Raw genomic sequence first — 16,338 nt, forward strand, 5'->3', positions numbered from 1 at the left:
TATGTATGTATATCGTCACCTGAGATGCAAAAAGTCGCAGCTAATAAAAAATTGAAAATTCACTTTTTGATTGGTTTGATGGATCTCATCGAATTACAACTCCCCACATCGTTTTAAGCAAGGAAAACAATATTGCCCAGAACTTTTTTTATTTCAGTGACAAGGTTTGTTACGGATTTTTGCATCTCAGGTGACAATAATACAAGTGACTTTAAGTTTGACTTGGAACTAAAAGACAATAAGTTTCGCTGGAAAAATTGTATAAATTTATTAAACTTCTATTAAGCTACACCTATAGTTAGCTTATCGTAAAAATATTATTTGGGAACCTAATAAAACATTGCCTTAAAGGAAAAATGGCCTATCTCGAGATAAGTTGTTTTACTAAAATGCCACAGATATGTAGGTACATATGTACATAGGTATGCTATATAATGCCAGAGTAATGTTCGACGAAAGTAAATTTAATTGCGTTTATCATCAGCTTTACCAAATACAGGAACTTTCACACTGAGAATATAAAAATCACATCACTATTCGCTTGCTTAGCTCCATTAAGGTGCTCTCCATGAATCATTTTTTCAGCCAAATAACTAAATATAGTAGGAGATCCGACAAGGGCACGACCTTCAGCTATCTGTTTAATGGATGAAATCTACGTTGTATGTTTTTGCAAAACCGCCTATCTTACGGCACTCAAATTTTACAGGAGAGCGAAAAAACGAGATTTCTTTGAAGGCATTGCCTTGATAGGCGGTATATTCTCTAGCTATTATTTTGCAAATTTGTTGTTTTAATAACGATTTTACGATTCTTATGCATACATCTGCATGCCTCGAGTTCAAGGTTACCAAATCTCATTTTGGTCACAATGGCGCTTTAGGCGGTTTTGCAACTGGTCGATGGGCGGTTTTACAAAAACATCGACGATATACACCAATCGAAAGCATAAAGCCTATTGAATGTGTTAAACAGATGAGTGAAAATTACTAATATTACTTACCTGTTCATACCTGCCAACCCGATAGCTAGGTCGTGCCCTTGTCGGATCTTAGACTAATAGGTTTTTGATTGGAATCGCAAAAGTTTCTAACGGGTGATTTTTTAAGAGCTTGATAACTTTTTTTTTAAAAAAAACGCATAAAATTTGCAAAATCTCATCGGTTCTTTATTTGAAACGTTAGATTGGTCCATGACATTTACTTTTTGAAGATAATTTCATTTAAATGTTGACCGCGGCTGCGTCTTAGGTGGTCCATTCGGAAAGTCCAATTTTGGGCAACTTTTTCGAGCATTTCGGCCGGAATAGCCCGAATTTCTTCGGAAATGTTGTCTTCCAAAGCTGGAATAGTTGCTGGCTTATTTCTGTAGACTTTAGACTTGACGTAGCCCCACAAAAAATAGTCTAAAGGCGTCAAATCGCATGATCTTGGTGGCCAACTTACCGGTCCATTTCTTGAGATGAATTGTTCTCCGAAGTTTTCCCTCAAAATGGCCATAGAATCGCGAGCTGTGTGGCATGTAGCGCCATCTTGTTGAAACCACATGTCAACCAAGTTCAGTTCTTCCATTTTTGGCAACAAAAAGTTTGTTAGCATCGAACGATAGCGATCGCCATTCACCGTAACGTTGCGTCCAACAGCATCTTTGAAAAAATACGGTCCAATGATTCCACCAGCGTACAAACCACACCAAACAGTGCATTTTTCGGGATGCATGGGCAGTTCTTGAACGGCTTCTGGTTGCTCTTCACTCCAAATGCGGCAATTTTGCTTATTTACGAAGCCATTCAACCAGAAATGAGCCTCATCGCTGAACAAAATTTGTCGATAAAAAAGCGGATTTTCTGCCAACTTTTCTAGGGCCCATTCACTGAAAATTCGACGTTGTGGCAGATCGTTCGTCTATTCATGATGAAATTTCAAAGCATACTGAGCATCTTTCTCTTTGACACCATGTCTGAAATCCCACGTGATCTGTCAAATACTAATGCATGAAAATCCTAACCTCAAAAAAATCACCCGTTACAAATTTGAGCAACTTTTTCGCAATATATATCTTTGGTCGTCATTTATTTACATAAATATTTGTATAAAGTATGTCATGTATGAAAAAAGTTCTGATAATAGTTCCCTTCACGCTTGTACCTTACTTATTTATGTACGTTCGCTTGGATCCTTCAAAACATTTCGCCTGTTTAATTAGTACGCATGCGCGACGTTCAATGTCCCAGCCATAGTAAAATGGACACTGCTGCAGAGTAAGAAAGCCCCTGATGCAGTAATAGAAATAGTTACAATTCTGCGAATGCGGAAAAAAGTCAGTGACATGTGGTAAGCATTTATTTGCATTTGGTCGGTCGAGCTGTGTGAATGGAAGGGATTGAGAATTATTATTATTGTTGAAAATAAAATGGTAGTGTAAATTAATTTTACAGTCAAATACTTAGTACTTTATTGCCACCATCAATGCAAAGCGCCCTACATGGCAAATTTGAAATTCTACAAGAAAGGGAAACAACTTTTTAAATTTGCACATCTCTGCTTTTGCAGTGTTGTTCTAAGCGTACTAATAAGTCTCGCGTTTTTTAAGATTTAATTTTTTAATTTTGGTGTAACGATGTATCCGAGAGTCAACTAACGGAATATGTATGTGTGTATATAAAATACCTCATTTCCGAAAAAAGTGTCAAACATGGCCCTTTGCATTAATGATGACTATATACACATACATATGTAACTATAGTAATCTGTAATAAATTTTGTAGTTCTCGTTGAAGAATATAAAGTAAGTAAGTATATTAGGGATGTGCGATTAATCGATTAAATAACTTTTAATTAATCTTAATCCTGATTAATATGAACTAAAATCTGAGTAACTTCGGTCATATATTCCGAGTTTGCTTTCAAAGCCAATAATTTTTTTTTATTCCTAAAAAAAAGAACAAAGCCCGCGGGCGTCATTGCCTTTTCGAAAAAGAAATTAAGCCCGCGGGCTTTATTGCCTTTTGCCGGTGGGCGTTATTTCATCTTTATTGTGGCTCTTGTCTCCATTTTGGAATATGTACATCCGAAATCCCTGTTCTAAATAAAAACTAGTACATATGATAACATTGAACTAAATATTTGTTTTCCTTTATTATACGAAGAAATTGAATTTAACAAATTTCAATGCATATACTTAATACATGCATATGTATGTATGTACACTTAGGTGCAAAATTGAGTCAATAATAAACAAATTCCCCTATTTATGCGTTTTTCGGTGGTTCTTTGGCAAAATTGTAATGCATTTTTTTTTTTGCATATATTAGAGTATAGTTTAAAGCACTAGGATCCACCATAAAAATATGAAATTTCGCTAACGTATATGTACTCCATCCAATTTTTGTAAATTAACACATTGACTCAATTTTGCACCCATATAACTTATAAGAGATATTGCCACGCTGCAACCCGTTTTCCGCCGTTAAAGTGTCGGATTTTGTTATAAATGAGTAAGTAAGCTGGTTTTTTGTTATTAAAATACAATGAGATGCGTTTTGGGAAATAAAAATAAAAATATTACTGAAAAAAGCTATAACGGGGCTTTCAAGCCGGGAAGTAGCGAAAATATCGCATGAGAGCCAATCGATTGCTAGTCGCATTATTAGAGGCACTACTAACATGCAGATTGCAAAGAAAACGGTGTAAATAAGCCGAAAATATCCGAGGTAGAAGGGCCAAAACTTAGGCGTTAAGAGCGTCAGACAGAGTATCTACCGCTAAATAAGCTGTGGGGTGCGTTAGTGGAGATGCTAGCGTGTGAACCGTGCGAAGAATGCTTTACAAAGCGATGGTGAAGAAAAAAAGCCACTTCTGTCGACCAGGGACATTAATCTAAGGTGAGCATTAAAATTTTGGGAAAGAGAAACGAGTGAAAAAAAATATTTCTTTGACTCACCCGTCAACTCTTGAGATATTTTTTTGATATACACCTTAAGGGATCTAGAAACAAGTACCGATTGGCATCCAATGTATTAATTATTTTATCTTGTACCTTGCATGCGATCAAAATGGAAAATTTCGTAAAGTATCGAAAGTAACGTTAAAGACTGCATATTCTGGTTTATAGATTTGTTATAAACGAGTATTATCCAAAAGTTAATATTTTTATAGTTGCTTTGGAACTTGATCTTTATTAAAATACTTTAGTTTAATTTTTAACTCTACAGGATTCGGCAAGTTTTCCTTACAGTGACGTTATATATAACTTACTTCCAAGAAATGTAACGTTAAAGACCACCTTAAACCACATTTATCTTTAAAACAACAAAAGATAGGAAACAAGTAACATTTCAGAAATATAATCAAAAGTACACGTGCAACTGTAACGTTAAAGAGAAAAATCTTGACCATTTGTATCTATGTATATGTATGTAAGTATGTATGTACGTATGTATGTGAATACGTTTTTTTCTATATAAAAATAAATATAGCAGTAATTATACAGGTTTCAGATTATGATTAATCAGTTTTCTGTTTTATAAAATTATTTAGATTCTGATTAACTAAAATGTAACTAATCGAGAAATTAATAGCTTTGATTAGTCTAAAATTATTATTTTTAGATTAATTAAATAATCGGGTTTCGATTAATCAACTTGTTCGATTTATTGATTAATCACACATCTCTAAAATATATCATTCATATCTGGCATCGAGTAGTTGGCTCGGGTAACTTTTTTCGGTGAACGTTTGCCTGCTGTTTTCAAAGTTATATGAATCAGATTTTATGATTAACTAGCAAACGCCCGGCGTGTTTCACTGCGCCTTAAAAGTAATTATGTGTTGTTACTCCCTCCACAAACTTGTATGTCCTCATTCAAACAAAATAAGGAGCTTTATGATGCAAGATTTTCAAAAAAAATTTCCTTTTATGAAGCATTCTTTACTTTTTATGAATGTGGGTGCTGGTTAATATATTTTCGAAGGTATTTAGAAAGTAGGTAAAGTACCGACTTTTTCCTGAAAACTTGATTTAAAATCTTATAACTCGAGTCTACATATCGCGCATTTTCTTCAAAGGTGTATTAATTCAATATTTACCTTATCCTATCAATTTAACTGAATTAAATTATTTTCAAATTCAAATAAGTGGCAATCCGCTTCTAAAATAATTCCGATAGTAAACTTTCTAAAATCTCTTTAGTTTGATACCTGTATTGTAATATTTCATTTATTTTATCAATTTAATTGAACACAAATTTTCAAACAGGAGACATCTCTCTTAAAAAATATTTTTTTGCAGTAAACTTTCCTAAACCTCTTTAGTTTGATACCCATATTGCAATATTTTATTTATCAATTTAATTAAATTACAATTTTCAAACAGGTGGCAACCTTGCTCAAAAATATTTTCGACTGTAACCCTTCTTCAACCTCTTTCTTTCGACAGCCATATGGCAATATTTACTTTATTTTATCAATTTACTTAAACTTGAATTTTCAAACAGCTGGCAACTCTCAAATTATTATCTATACTAATTCTATAAAGAGAAGTCCGTTTTTTTGTAACAGATAGTCTCGCGTACGGCAGGCCCGATTTTCATGAAATGTTATACATAAATAGCTTTCAGCAACCATCATGTCAAGGACCAAACAAATTTTCGTTTTTCCGATCTATTCGAAAAAACCGTATTTTTGGTCCGATTTGCTTGAATTGGCACGGAGGTAGCTTTGCGCCTAGATTAGCATATACGATCCTTTTTTCCGGTAAGTGGACCAGGGACAGATCTATTACCAAATATACTGAAACTTTTACCTATCTGTAAATACATATATACATAATTCTTCGGTACATGTGTTTGTGAGTGAACTCCTACTAAACGACCGAAATGATTTTAATGAAATTTGTTTATATGTTTTACTGGTCCCTGTATAGTTTAGGTTCGCTGGAGTCGAGTAAAATCGTATTTATGATCTGATCGGGCTAATATTCAAAATATGTATTGGTAACGTGAAGGGAAATATTTCCGCGAAAAAAATGCTTGCCAGGTGACTCTGGAGTCGAGTTATTACTAAAAATCGTATTTATAATCCGGTTTGCCTCATAATCTAGATATATATTGGTAACGGTAGAGGCAATACTATTGCAAAAAAAGAGCCGCAAGGTGGCGCTGGAGTCGAGTTATTGCTAAAAATCGTCAAGTGAAGTCATTCGGAGACACCAGGGATCAAAGTCAAATTACCATCGTTAAATCTACCACCATAACCGTTGCGGCCCTTGCTTTACGGCGACTAAACAGAATAAAGACAATTCTTGATGAATGCCTGCAAATACAATTGTAAAACATTTATGTTATTTCGTCTGAAATAAGTCTATGTAAATTGGATTTATATGGACCAATGATACTCGTCCGTTTTGAAATTGCCACCAACTATACTATACAGATTCAATGACGAATCCCCCTCGAACCGGATCATTGTTGCCGCAAGAGCTTCTTCACGGATATAACGCTTTCATTAGGTTATGTGCGATATGTATAGATATTTTATGATAGAAAAATGTTGACTCTTTTGCCAAAAACATCGAAGTCCACTCACTTTTGTTTTGAAGTTTTGAATGATACACAAAATGAATGATAAAACATTTGTAGATACCCTACAGAAAAAAAATATCAATTAATAAAAAATAACCTACTTGTAGTCAGTTTTTTTGTTGCATTTCTATAAAATATATAACTTGTAGTTAGCTTCAAAAAGCTAACTTGAAACAAGTGGACAAGTAATACTGGAGTAAAGCTCGAGATTGTTTTCTTTAAACGCGTTTCTATTTAAATATCCTGCACTTCGCAAATACTTTTTCGAACTGAGAACAAATAAGAGGAAGATCGAAATTTCATATTATCATTTTGAAGTTATGTAGGACGGAGTTCGAATATGGGACCACCTACAGCAGAATATGGAAACAAATATGAAATGTAATAAAATAAATAAAGTAAATAAAAAAATAAAAATAAAATATAAAAAAATATTTTGTTTTTCCTATTGACATTTTATGCCCAAAAGTAGTTAGTTACATCAAATACAGAGGTAACCACACTTGACTACATCTAATGCAGAGGTAACCACCCTTGACTATTTCGCGGCCATCGCTATAGAAATATAGTTAGCTTTCGTCAAAGAAGATATACAGATAATAAGTGACTTATAGCTCCTTCCTAATCAACTTAAAGTTAACTTATAGTTAGATACATTTCCTGCGGGGTACATACATATATATTTAGCGCAATGCGAAGCTGACAAAGAACCTGTTATTATTTTAAGTGCCTACAACTACAAACGCACATTAGAATACAAAAATTAATTTCACGAAATTGCAATTTAACATTACTGTAAGCAATTTGACACGGCTTCGAGATACATGACAGTGTGATAAGCGCGATGCTAAATTTGTATTGCGCTCGATGGCGTATGAGTAACCTTGGTTGCTACACTGCAAATCCGAGATGACTCCGGAAGCAATCAAAACAAAAAAGCCCAAATGGGTATAAAAAGTCGCCAGAAGTTGCGTCAGGTGCGATTCAAACAGTGGTTCTCAGGGCCTGAATCGTGGCATTCGATATCGAACGCAACTCGAATTTAAGTTCGATGTTGATATCACGGCATTCGATAGCGAGTGCGATTCGTCGATTTAAATTGTGTTGGGGAGAAAACAGCTGTCATTTTATTCGATTCGAAACGAGTAATCATTCGATCACGAATGCCGCGATTCGGGCCCAGGTTTGCTAAGCGACATGAATTTTGGTTGACTAAGTGCGTTCATATCATTAAATCGGTAATTGTACCCTTTAGGGATGATCCGGGGATTAATTGATCTCCAATTATAGCCGTAAGCGATAAGTCGAGACTAATTGATCTCTAATAATACCCGTACGAGACTAGTTGCGACTAATTAATGCCCTATTGTGACAGATTGAGAGTAATCCCGGAATAGTCTCTTTAGAGATTAGTCGTAAAAATGTTTGCAAGGTATGTACAAACCTACATACCTCCACTAATTCACAAACAAATAGATACTTATGTACGTATTTATGTTTAATAAGCATGCGCGTCCACTATTCTGACTTACCATGCATTGTACATTTTCGGGGAAATCACATTTAGCTGTATATATATTGAAGTGCAAATTATCGGTACAACGCATTTCAATCGGGTGCCCGTGATAGCAAAGAAAATAGTCTGTGCACGATTGGGCATTCGTCAGAAGGACAAGCTGTTCAGGATCATCGCTCGCTGGACATTGATCTCTCACTACTGGTAGAATGGCGTGCGGTTCCAGTGTATTTATGCTCTCGGAACTGGTGGTGGTGGTGATAGTGGTAGTTAGTATGGTAGTTGCTTGTGGCAGCCTCGTAGTTGTTGTAGTTTTCGGAGTTGATGTGGCTGGTGGTACGGGCTCATCAGGATCTTCGGATACCGCTGGCTGCTCTGGATCTTCTGGAACATCCAGCGCACAATATACATTTTCTGCATCATCGCACGATTCGCCATCGAAGTATTGACCTTCGTCGCAATCGCCAGAGTAGGAATTGTCACCGTCGCAATATATGTAAGTTTGGCAGCTTTGTGTGCTCTTTACGAATGTTCCTTCTTCCGCATTATCACATTCTTCGAAGGTTTCAGCGAATGTTGCATGGAATGAGAGTAGTTGAGATATTAAAATGATGATTAATAAGGCTTTATAACTCATGGTTATTCTTTGTTTTTTTTTTTATTTTTTTTTTATATTTTTAGATATGTATACGCGGCTTTTTAAATTTTTAATACTGTATTAATTATTTTGTGAAATTAATTTTTGCGTTTTCTGCGCGATTTCTATCTTCTTTTCTTTCGGGCCGACGTTAATTTTTTCACTGAATGAAAACTTAGATATAGCATAAATTTTATAGAACTTTGTGTACGCCAGCAACGAAAGTTAATTTTAAATGTATTTCTAATGTATGGACAATCAGCATTTTTATTGAAATCAATGTTCGCCGCATTATCAATTGTTCATCTTTACTTATCATATCTAGAAATTCTATACCACAAAAATTTTGTAGTGAAAAAAACATAGATACATACATACATATGTATAAAAACGTTAGAGGTCTTGAGTCTCTCTTGAAGTGCTGAGAAATGCTTCCTTCTACATACATACTACATACATATATGTATATGTATATAAAAGCTAATTGAAAAAATAAAAAATAAAATATCGTTAACTTATGGTATAAAGGTGCCAGGCTCATCTTTTGAAATTATTCAGGAGAGACGAAAAATCAGTTTCGCAATATCTGTAATTCTGCATCAGAAACCAAATTTTGGAAAAATGGACTTTTCACCTTTTCACCTTTAGGTAGTGGTATGTATTTAAATTATTCTACTACGCACATACATATGTATGAGTCATTTAAAATCTTATCGAATTAAAAAACGAACGCACGCGCCTATTCCAATGCGTATGTATATGGTAATTGAAGTGATGGCGTGGGGTAGCCCCAAGACAAAGCCCAGGCGCTAGACTTAGCGCTGGCTAATTATGGAGGAATCAGCACTTTTCACCGGACCAGCAAAGAGTCCACCGTCGACCGTCGACGTTCACGTGCAACCACTAACTATGAGCACTAAATGTAAGGTCTGCGAACATTACACACACAGTTACCACCAAGCCAAGCGGCGCGAAACTCAAAGGGAGTAGTCATCACCACCTTGGTTGAAAACAAGTGGCACTTGACAAAAATTTATTTAGTTTGATCATGACAGAGACACTTAACCAGGCCAGAGAGAATAAGTCTGTAACAGAAGCAGCCATTAAACTCAGGGCCCTCGATGCAGCTACAAATCTCAACTAGAAGCGGCGAATCGTGCTGAAAACAAGTACATTGGTGGAACCACAATATAAGTACGCGATCTAAAATCCAAATGTTTAAAAGATAGACGACGATGCTAAAAACTACGGAGGCTTACCGGTGACGACATTAGGCAAGCACTATGCAAACATCTGTGAAAACAGCTGAAAGTAGATTCGAAGGAACAACGAGCCTCATTCAAGAAGCTATGCGATGAAGCTCTCGGCAGCTGGGGTGGCGATTACAAGGCGGCAATGTTAATAATATCCAAAATTCCTCAGGAAAGGACCAAGTTCTTCTGAGTAAAATAGTTTGGGCCCTTCTCACAAGAAAACCAGTAAACATTGGGGAGGTAGTTGAGGTGCCAACGGATGAAGGCGTGATAACAGCTAAGAAGCTTGGAGACAGCAAATCCCCAGGCCCGGATAGCATTCCGAACAAGGCAACGCATAATCTACAGCAGATTCCACTCTTTCATCGAAGGCGAAAGGGGACCATCAGCTAATCAATGTGGTTTTCCCTAGGGGAATTCGTCAACGGTACCAATAAACAGAGTAGTATCGATAGCAGCCGAAGCGGTCTCCGGAAAGCGTTGGAGTGATGGGCAGAAACAATACTGTGCAGCCGTGGCATTGGATTCTAAATTGGGCATATTTTAAATGTTCTCCAAAGACCTTCCGTCCCGGGTCATATACGTAATATTATAAAACCCTTCCTCGGTTGTAGAACCCTGGAACACTCCACCTATGTGAAGAAAAGAAAGTATAATGAGACAGCGGGGTGCCTCAGGGATCAGTGCTCGCGCCAACATTATGGAACATCATGTACGATGGCGTTCTTTGTCTTTTGGAGTTGAAATCATTGCGTTCGCCGACGAAGTAACGCTCACGGTGGTGGCTAAACTGTTGCCATATTTAGAGGAAAAAACAAAAGCGGCAATAGAGCTGATCATTGAGTGAATGACGACAACATTGCAAAAATGCCAACTTCGCTGGGGGAACTTCCCTTAAGGAAGGTATGGGGAATTACACTTTAATATAACGCAGTTATATCCCCATATATAACTCCCCGCTATGCCCAGAGTGGCAGGAAGGCGAATACACTGAGCATGTAGTTCTCGTTTGTCCGCGTTTTGCGGAAATCAGATGTAGAATGGCATCCCTTTCTGAACATACGCTACAACCAGTGATCGGATTTCTACCACATTGTGGTAGATCTGCCAGTTTTTGAGCATCTACCACATTTACCACACAAGGTCTTAAATCTACCACACATTCGCGGTTTTGAGTTGTTTTGTTTTTGCTCGACATAATTTTCTTAATTTTAAGAGCAAATGGGAGGATAAAATTAACTTTAAAATAGTAAATTTTCTCAATAATAAATTTTTCGACAGGAAATTATAAAATATATGCAAAAATAAATAAATAAAATGAATTAATAGCGAAAATGTTAAAAAACGACGATTTTTGTGAAAGTATTAGCAAATTTCAGTGCATCTAAAGTTTCTAAGGCGTTGTTTACTTTTACTTGAAAATTGTCAAAATCGTCAAATCCCAAAGAGCCGTTTCTGGAACGTGCCAAATTTGCTCGCTAAATCGAGATGTGAGAAAAAGAAAGGCTGGCAGCACTCCGCAATGTTGCAGAAATCTTTCAAAATATGTTCGAAAAATTTCTTGATATGCAAGGAACTGCTTTACACTGTCAAGGAAAAAAATTGCAACGCAATTTTTAGAAACTTCAATCTTGCACTTTATTATACTAAAATAATTTTTTTTTTTTTAGATTCTTATCAAAATGTTTGCAATTTAGGTGAAACCTTGCAGAACTCTTTTTAATTTTTGTACAATGTTTGATCAAAAACCTGAGGTCTACCACATTTTCTTTAAATCTACCACATTTTTTTCCAGATTCTACCATAGAAATTTTTTTAAGACCGATCACTGGCTACAACCTGAAAATATAGTTGACGTAGAAGCTTGCTTGGGATGTAGCAAGCACTGGAAAAACCCAGATACACCAGCAGTTAAGACGAGAAGGTGGTATAAGAACAACCATGGCAAGAAGGTGAAATGTGCAGAAAAGTCGGTGATGCTTGCTCCTTGCAAAAGCTAAAAAATAAAAAATGAATATAAAAATTTCTACAACTGCTATAATTGCATAATTTTATAGAAATAGTTTCAAGGGAATACTCGTACATATTTGTCTGATTCATATGGACAAGTAACCAGAATTTAAAAAAAAAATGCATATTTTTGTATACTTACATACATACATATATGTAATACTTCTATATTGGCAGTATCTACAAGTGCAGTCAGCAAACATTACAGTACAGATATATAAAAAAAGAAAAAGAAAACCGAGTAATCGCATTTAAGAAATGACACTTGAATTCAAAATAAATCGCAGAGGCGGAACGTTAAAAAAAAATAAAAAAAAAATTTTGTGTTTTCATTAAATTTTAAGAATTTTTCAATACGTTAAACTGCAAAAATGTCGCACAGCTGCTTTTTATGTGAAAAAAGAAGAGATAAATTAAATAATATAGCTTTACATGGGTGCGTTGCAAAAGTTTCTATCAAAAACATCTTTAACAGCTTTGTTTTATACAGATTTCCAAAAGACGTAACTGTTTGCAAACAATGGATGCAGGCATGCGGCCTGATGCCCAACGAAGTTGTTAAAAATGTCCGAATCTGCAGCAACCATTTCAAACCAAACGATTACAAGACAAAGAACAATGAGGTTGGCAGAAAATGTTTGAAAAGAAATGCGATTCCTTCGATGCATGCTACAATTGCAAGCATACAAAACGTGCCGGCCACTGGTAAATTTAAAGAATTGTTCTGCTACAGCTATACATATTCATTTCAACAATTTTTTTAGAAGGGCGAGAAAGTAAAAGTTCGGACATTACAGAAACCTCGCCTGTAAACAGAAGGCACTTTGCTGAACCTCGTTTTGTTTCAGAAATTCGTACTCCTGACGTTTCCACCCCAAAACGTGCCAGCCGCATTATATCGTTCGTTAAACGGTCTTTCGATAAGAAAATTAAAATAATCAAAACGCTTCGTAACAAAAAAAAATTATTTAAAAAAACGAGTTACTTGTCTGGGAGAATTGCTTGGACATTTGCGAGAAAAAAACTTAATAGATGCGGAAACGGAAGAAATGATGGTAAACTTATTTTAAGTGTTACATAAAATATACAGGGTTTCCTAGACCACCTGTCCACCGCCTCTGAAATGGAGGGGAATGGTTTTGATTGAAAACCGCAAAAATTTGACCTCCTAAATCAGGGACGAGGTGAAGTTCGAAAGTCATTTAGAGGTTGAAAAAGGCACTTCCGAGAAAAAATATTCAAACGAAAGTTACGTATTTTTAAGCTTAGAATCCGAATCTGTAGTAAAATCATGTCTGTCTAATTTGAAAAAATGAACTTCCGGTCGAAACCGGAAGTCGGTAATACCACGAACAGATAGAGCATTCCCCTCCATTTCAGAAGGGGTGGACGGATGGTCTAGGGCACCCTGTATAACTAATATTTTCACTTGTTCAATACATATATGTACATATGTACTTGTAGGATTTAATTCCCGAAAATGTAAAAGCGATGGTGGCACGAAAGTTAAAAGGATCGAAATGGTACACGAAGGAAATAAGAAGTTTTGCTCTTACGCTTCATTTCTACTCGCCAAAAGCATATCGGTATATTCGCGAAACGTGGAGGAATATGCTACCACACCCTTCAACGCTTCGCAAATGGTATCAAAATATTAATGGCTCTCCGGGATTCACACAACAAGCACTGGATGCTATCGCTCTGCGCGCGAAAGGACCAAAGCCAGTAATAGTAAATCTCGTATTTGATGAGATGGCTATTAGATAGCAAAAAATATACAACCGGAAAGGCTTTGAAGGATGTGTAGACTTAGGTACGATGGACTGCCATACAGAGTGTGACTCGGCTGCTGTGGCGAATAACGCGCTTGTAATATTGACAGTCTCCTTAAACGAGCATTGGAAAGTTCCAATCGGCTATTTTTTGATCCGGTCACTACGTGGTGAAGAACGTGCTAATTTGCTGAAGGAATCTTTATATATGTTAAACAGCGTTGGTGCGAATGTTTACTCAATTACATTTGACGGTGCAACCACAAATTTATCTATGTGTAAATGCTTAGGAGTAAACTTCAACTACGGTCCATCATTTAAACCATATTTTGTTAATCCAGCAACTAAAGAATTGTGCTACATTTTCATTGACTAAAGTTGGTGAGAAATTGTTTTGGTGATATGCAATTACTAAAAACCAATTCGAATGAAATTATACGTTGGCAATATTTGTCTGACTTATATGCACTACAAACAAGCGAGGGACTGCGTTTATCCACAAAATTAAACAAAAAGCATATATACTATAAAAACAGCATTATGAACGTAAAACTCGCCGTTCAAACGTTAAGTAAAAGTGTTGCTGACTCTTTAATATTTTTAGAACGTAAAATAAAAGACCGAACAATTAACGACCGATTTCGAGATAGTTCTGCTACCGCTAAGTTTTGTTTAAATTTCAATAACATGGGCGATATACTAAACTGTAAAAATCAGTTCTCTAAGCAGGAATTTAAGAGGCCGTTGACCAACGCGTCATATTCTGACTTAAAGTCTTATGCAGAAGAGTTCGAAAAATTCGTGTGTTCATTGTATGCTGCGAATGATGTTCTTTTAATTCAATCTGGACGTAAAACAGGCTTTCTAGGAATCATTATTGCTTTGCGGAATATTTTTCCTTTATTTGATAAACTCAAGAGTTTTGGTATGACATACCTTTTAACATATAAACTTTCCCAAGATTTTTTAGAAACTTTTTTTGGCGCAATTAGGGCAAGAGGAGGTTTTAACAATAATCCAAACGCAGTACAGTTTATGAGTGCATACAGACGTTTGTTAGTTAGGCACGAATTAAGTGCGATTGAAAATGGAAACTGCACTTTCGATGGCGTATCCATTCTTGAAGTGTCATCTGCATCTACCAGTAAGGCCGGCAATAACGAGACATCAGATTTAGAACAAGCACACATATTCATTGATACAATGTGGGGATTGTCTATCTATGTTGACAATGTTGTTCGTTATATCGCTGATATTGTGGCATGGAAAGTCCAAAATAAAATAATATGTCCAACTTGTCAAGACCAACTTATAGGGAATGAAATGCCTTCCCTCTCAGAACACAAAAATATGGGACCGTTTATCGCACCGTCTAGAGATGTCTGCAACATTTGTATAATTTCAGAAAAAATTTTGAGACAATTACTAAACAAATGCCCGGTTAGAACTGCAAAATTAGTTTTAATGAATAAAATTTTCCATAGTTTAGGCACAGTCTTTTCAAATAAAATAATGGACGACCACATAACAATTGAAGCTTTATTTAGCAATGAAGTACTAAACAATCACCGCACTAAATTAATTAAAATAGTTATAAGCTTTTATCTTGATGTTCGTTTGTTTTTTGAGAGCAAAAAATCAGCAGATCAGAAAGATTACATTAGAAATAAATTCACAAAATTAATACTGTTTCGCAACCAATAAGTGGCATAGCCAAGAACTAATTTAAGAAATTTGTTAATAAGTTACTTCCCAAGGTTTTTCATTTGGTATTTTTCGTAAATTTTAATTATTTAAACAAACTATATAAATCCGATTTCCAAACTTTGTGCGAAAACTAAAAAGCTAAACAAAGTTTCATTAGAATTGCAAACTCTTTAATTAAAATTTCTAGAAAATATTTTGGTATGCAGATCATTTCTAGAAATGAAACTTTGTGGTATTTCTTTAATTTTTGCACAAAGTTTGAAATAATGACCTCACTTTTATAAAAAAACATAAGCGAAAAAATTTTAAATGAAAAACAATGGGAATATTATATAAAGATTTACACAATTTTAAGTGTGAGTCACTATACTTATTTATTCCTTTTTACCTAAATAGTCAGTAAATTTGTACTCAGTGAGAGAATGGAAGTATGCATATGTTTGAATTATACATTCTAAAATAATAAATTGCTAATCATTAAAAAAAATTTCAAATCCTTTTTTTATTTCCAAGTAGCTTTAAAATAAAATCTTAATACTTCATCATAAAGTTTCAGTTTGCATAAGTAAACATCGTCAACAAAGGGGCATAACCACCCCACAGTAAAACGATCCCCTTCAAATTTATTTTCTAACGCTACTGATGATACGTCAAATTTGCTTGAATGTATTTGTCACATATATTCACAGATACTAATACATGGAAAACTTGCGCATGCGCAAAACGTACATTTGTCTCAAATCTATCTCCCTTTGATTGCTGAATCCAAACACATTGCGCAGATAGGTTACTGCCAATATAGAAGTATTAAATATATGACGGAGTAGCATGCAGTATTGATGGATCGTGATCCATATCGCAAA

At 35.4% G+C, this 16,338-nt stretch overlaps 1 protein-coding gene across 1 annotated transcript; it reads right to left on the reverse strand.

Annotated features, from left to right (window-relative positions):
- Positions 1–2,068: 2,068 nt before the first annotated feature.
- On the reverse strand, positions 2,069–12,071 carry LOC118740156 (peritrophin-1-like). Its single transcript, XM_036471651.1, has 4 exons — positions 12,064–12,071; positions 11,903–11,982; positions 8,113–8,240; positions 2,069–2,364 (listed from the first exon to the last, which is right to left on the reverse strand). The coding sequence occupies exons 1-4, from the start codon at positions 12,069–12,071 to the stop codon at positions 2,149–2,151; spliced, it is 432 nt and encodes a 143-aa protein (XP_036327544.1). The 3' UTR covers positions 2,069–2,148.
- Between the last annotated feature and the right edge of the window lie 4,267 nt (positions 12,072–16,338).

The sequence above is a fragment of the Rhagoletis pomonella genome, unplaced genomic scaffold (assembly GCF_013731165.1).
Source record: "Rhagoletis pomonella isolate Grant_MI unplaced genomic scaffold, Rhpom_1.0 Rhpom_scaffold_00005, whole genome shotgun sequence".
NCBI classification, from domain to species: Eukaryota; Metazoa; Arthropoda; class Insecta; order Diptera; family Tephritidae; genus Rhagoletis; species Rhagoletis pomonella.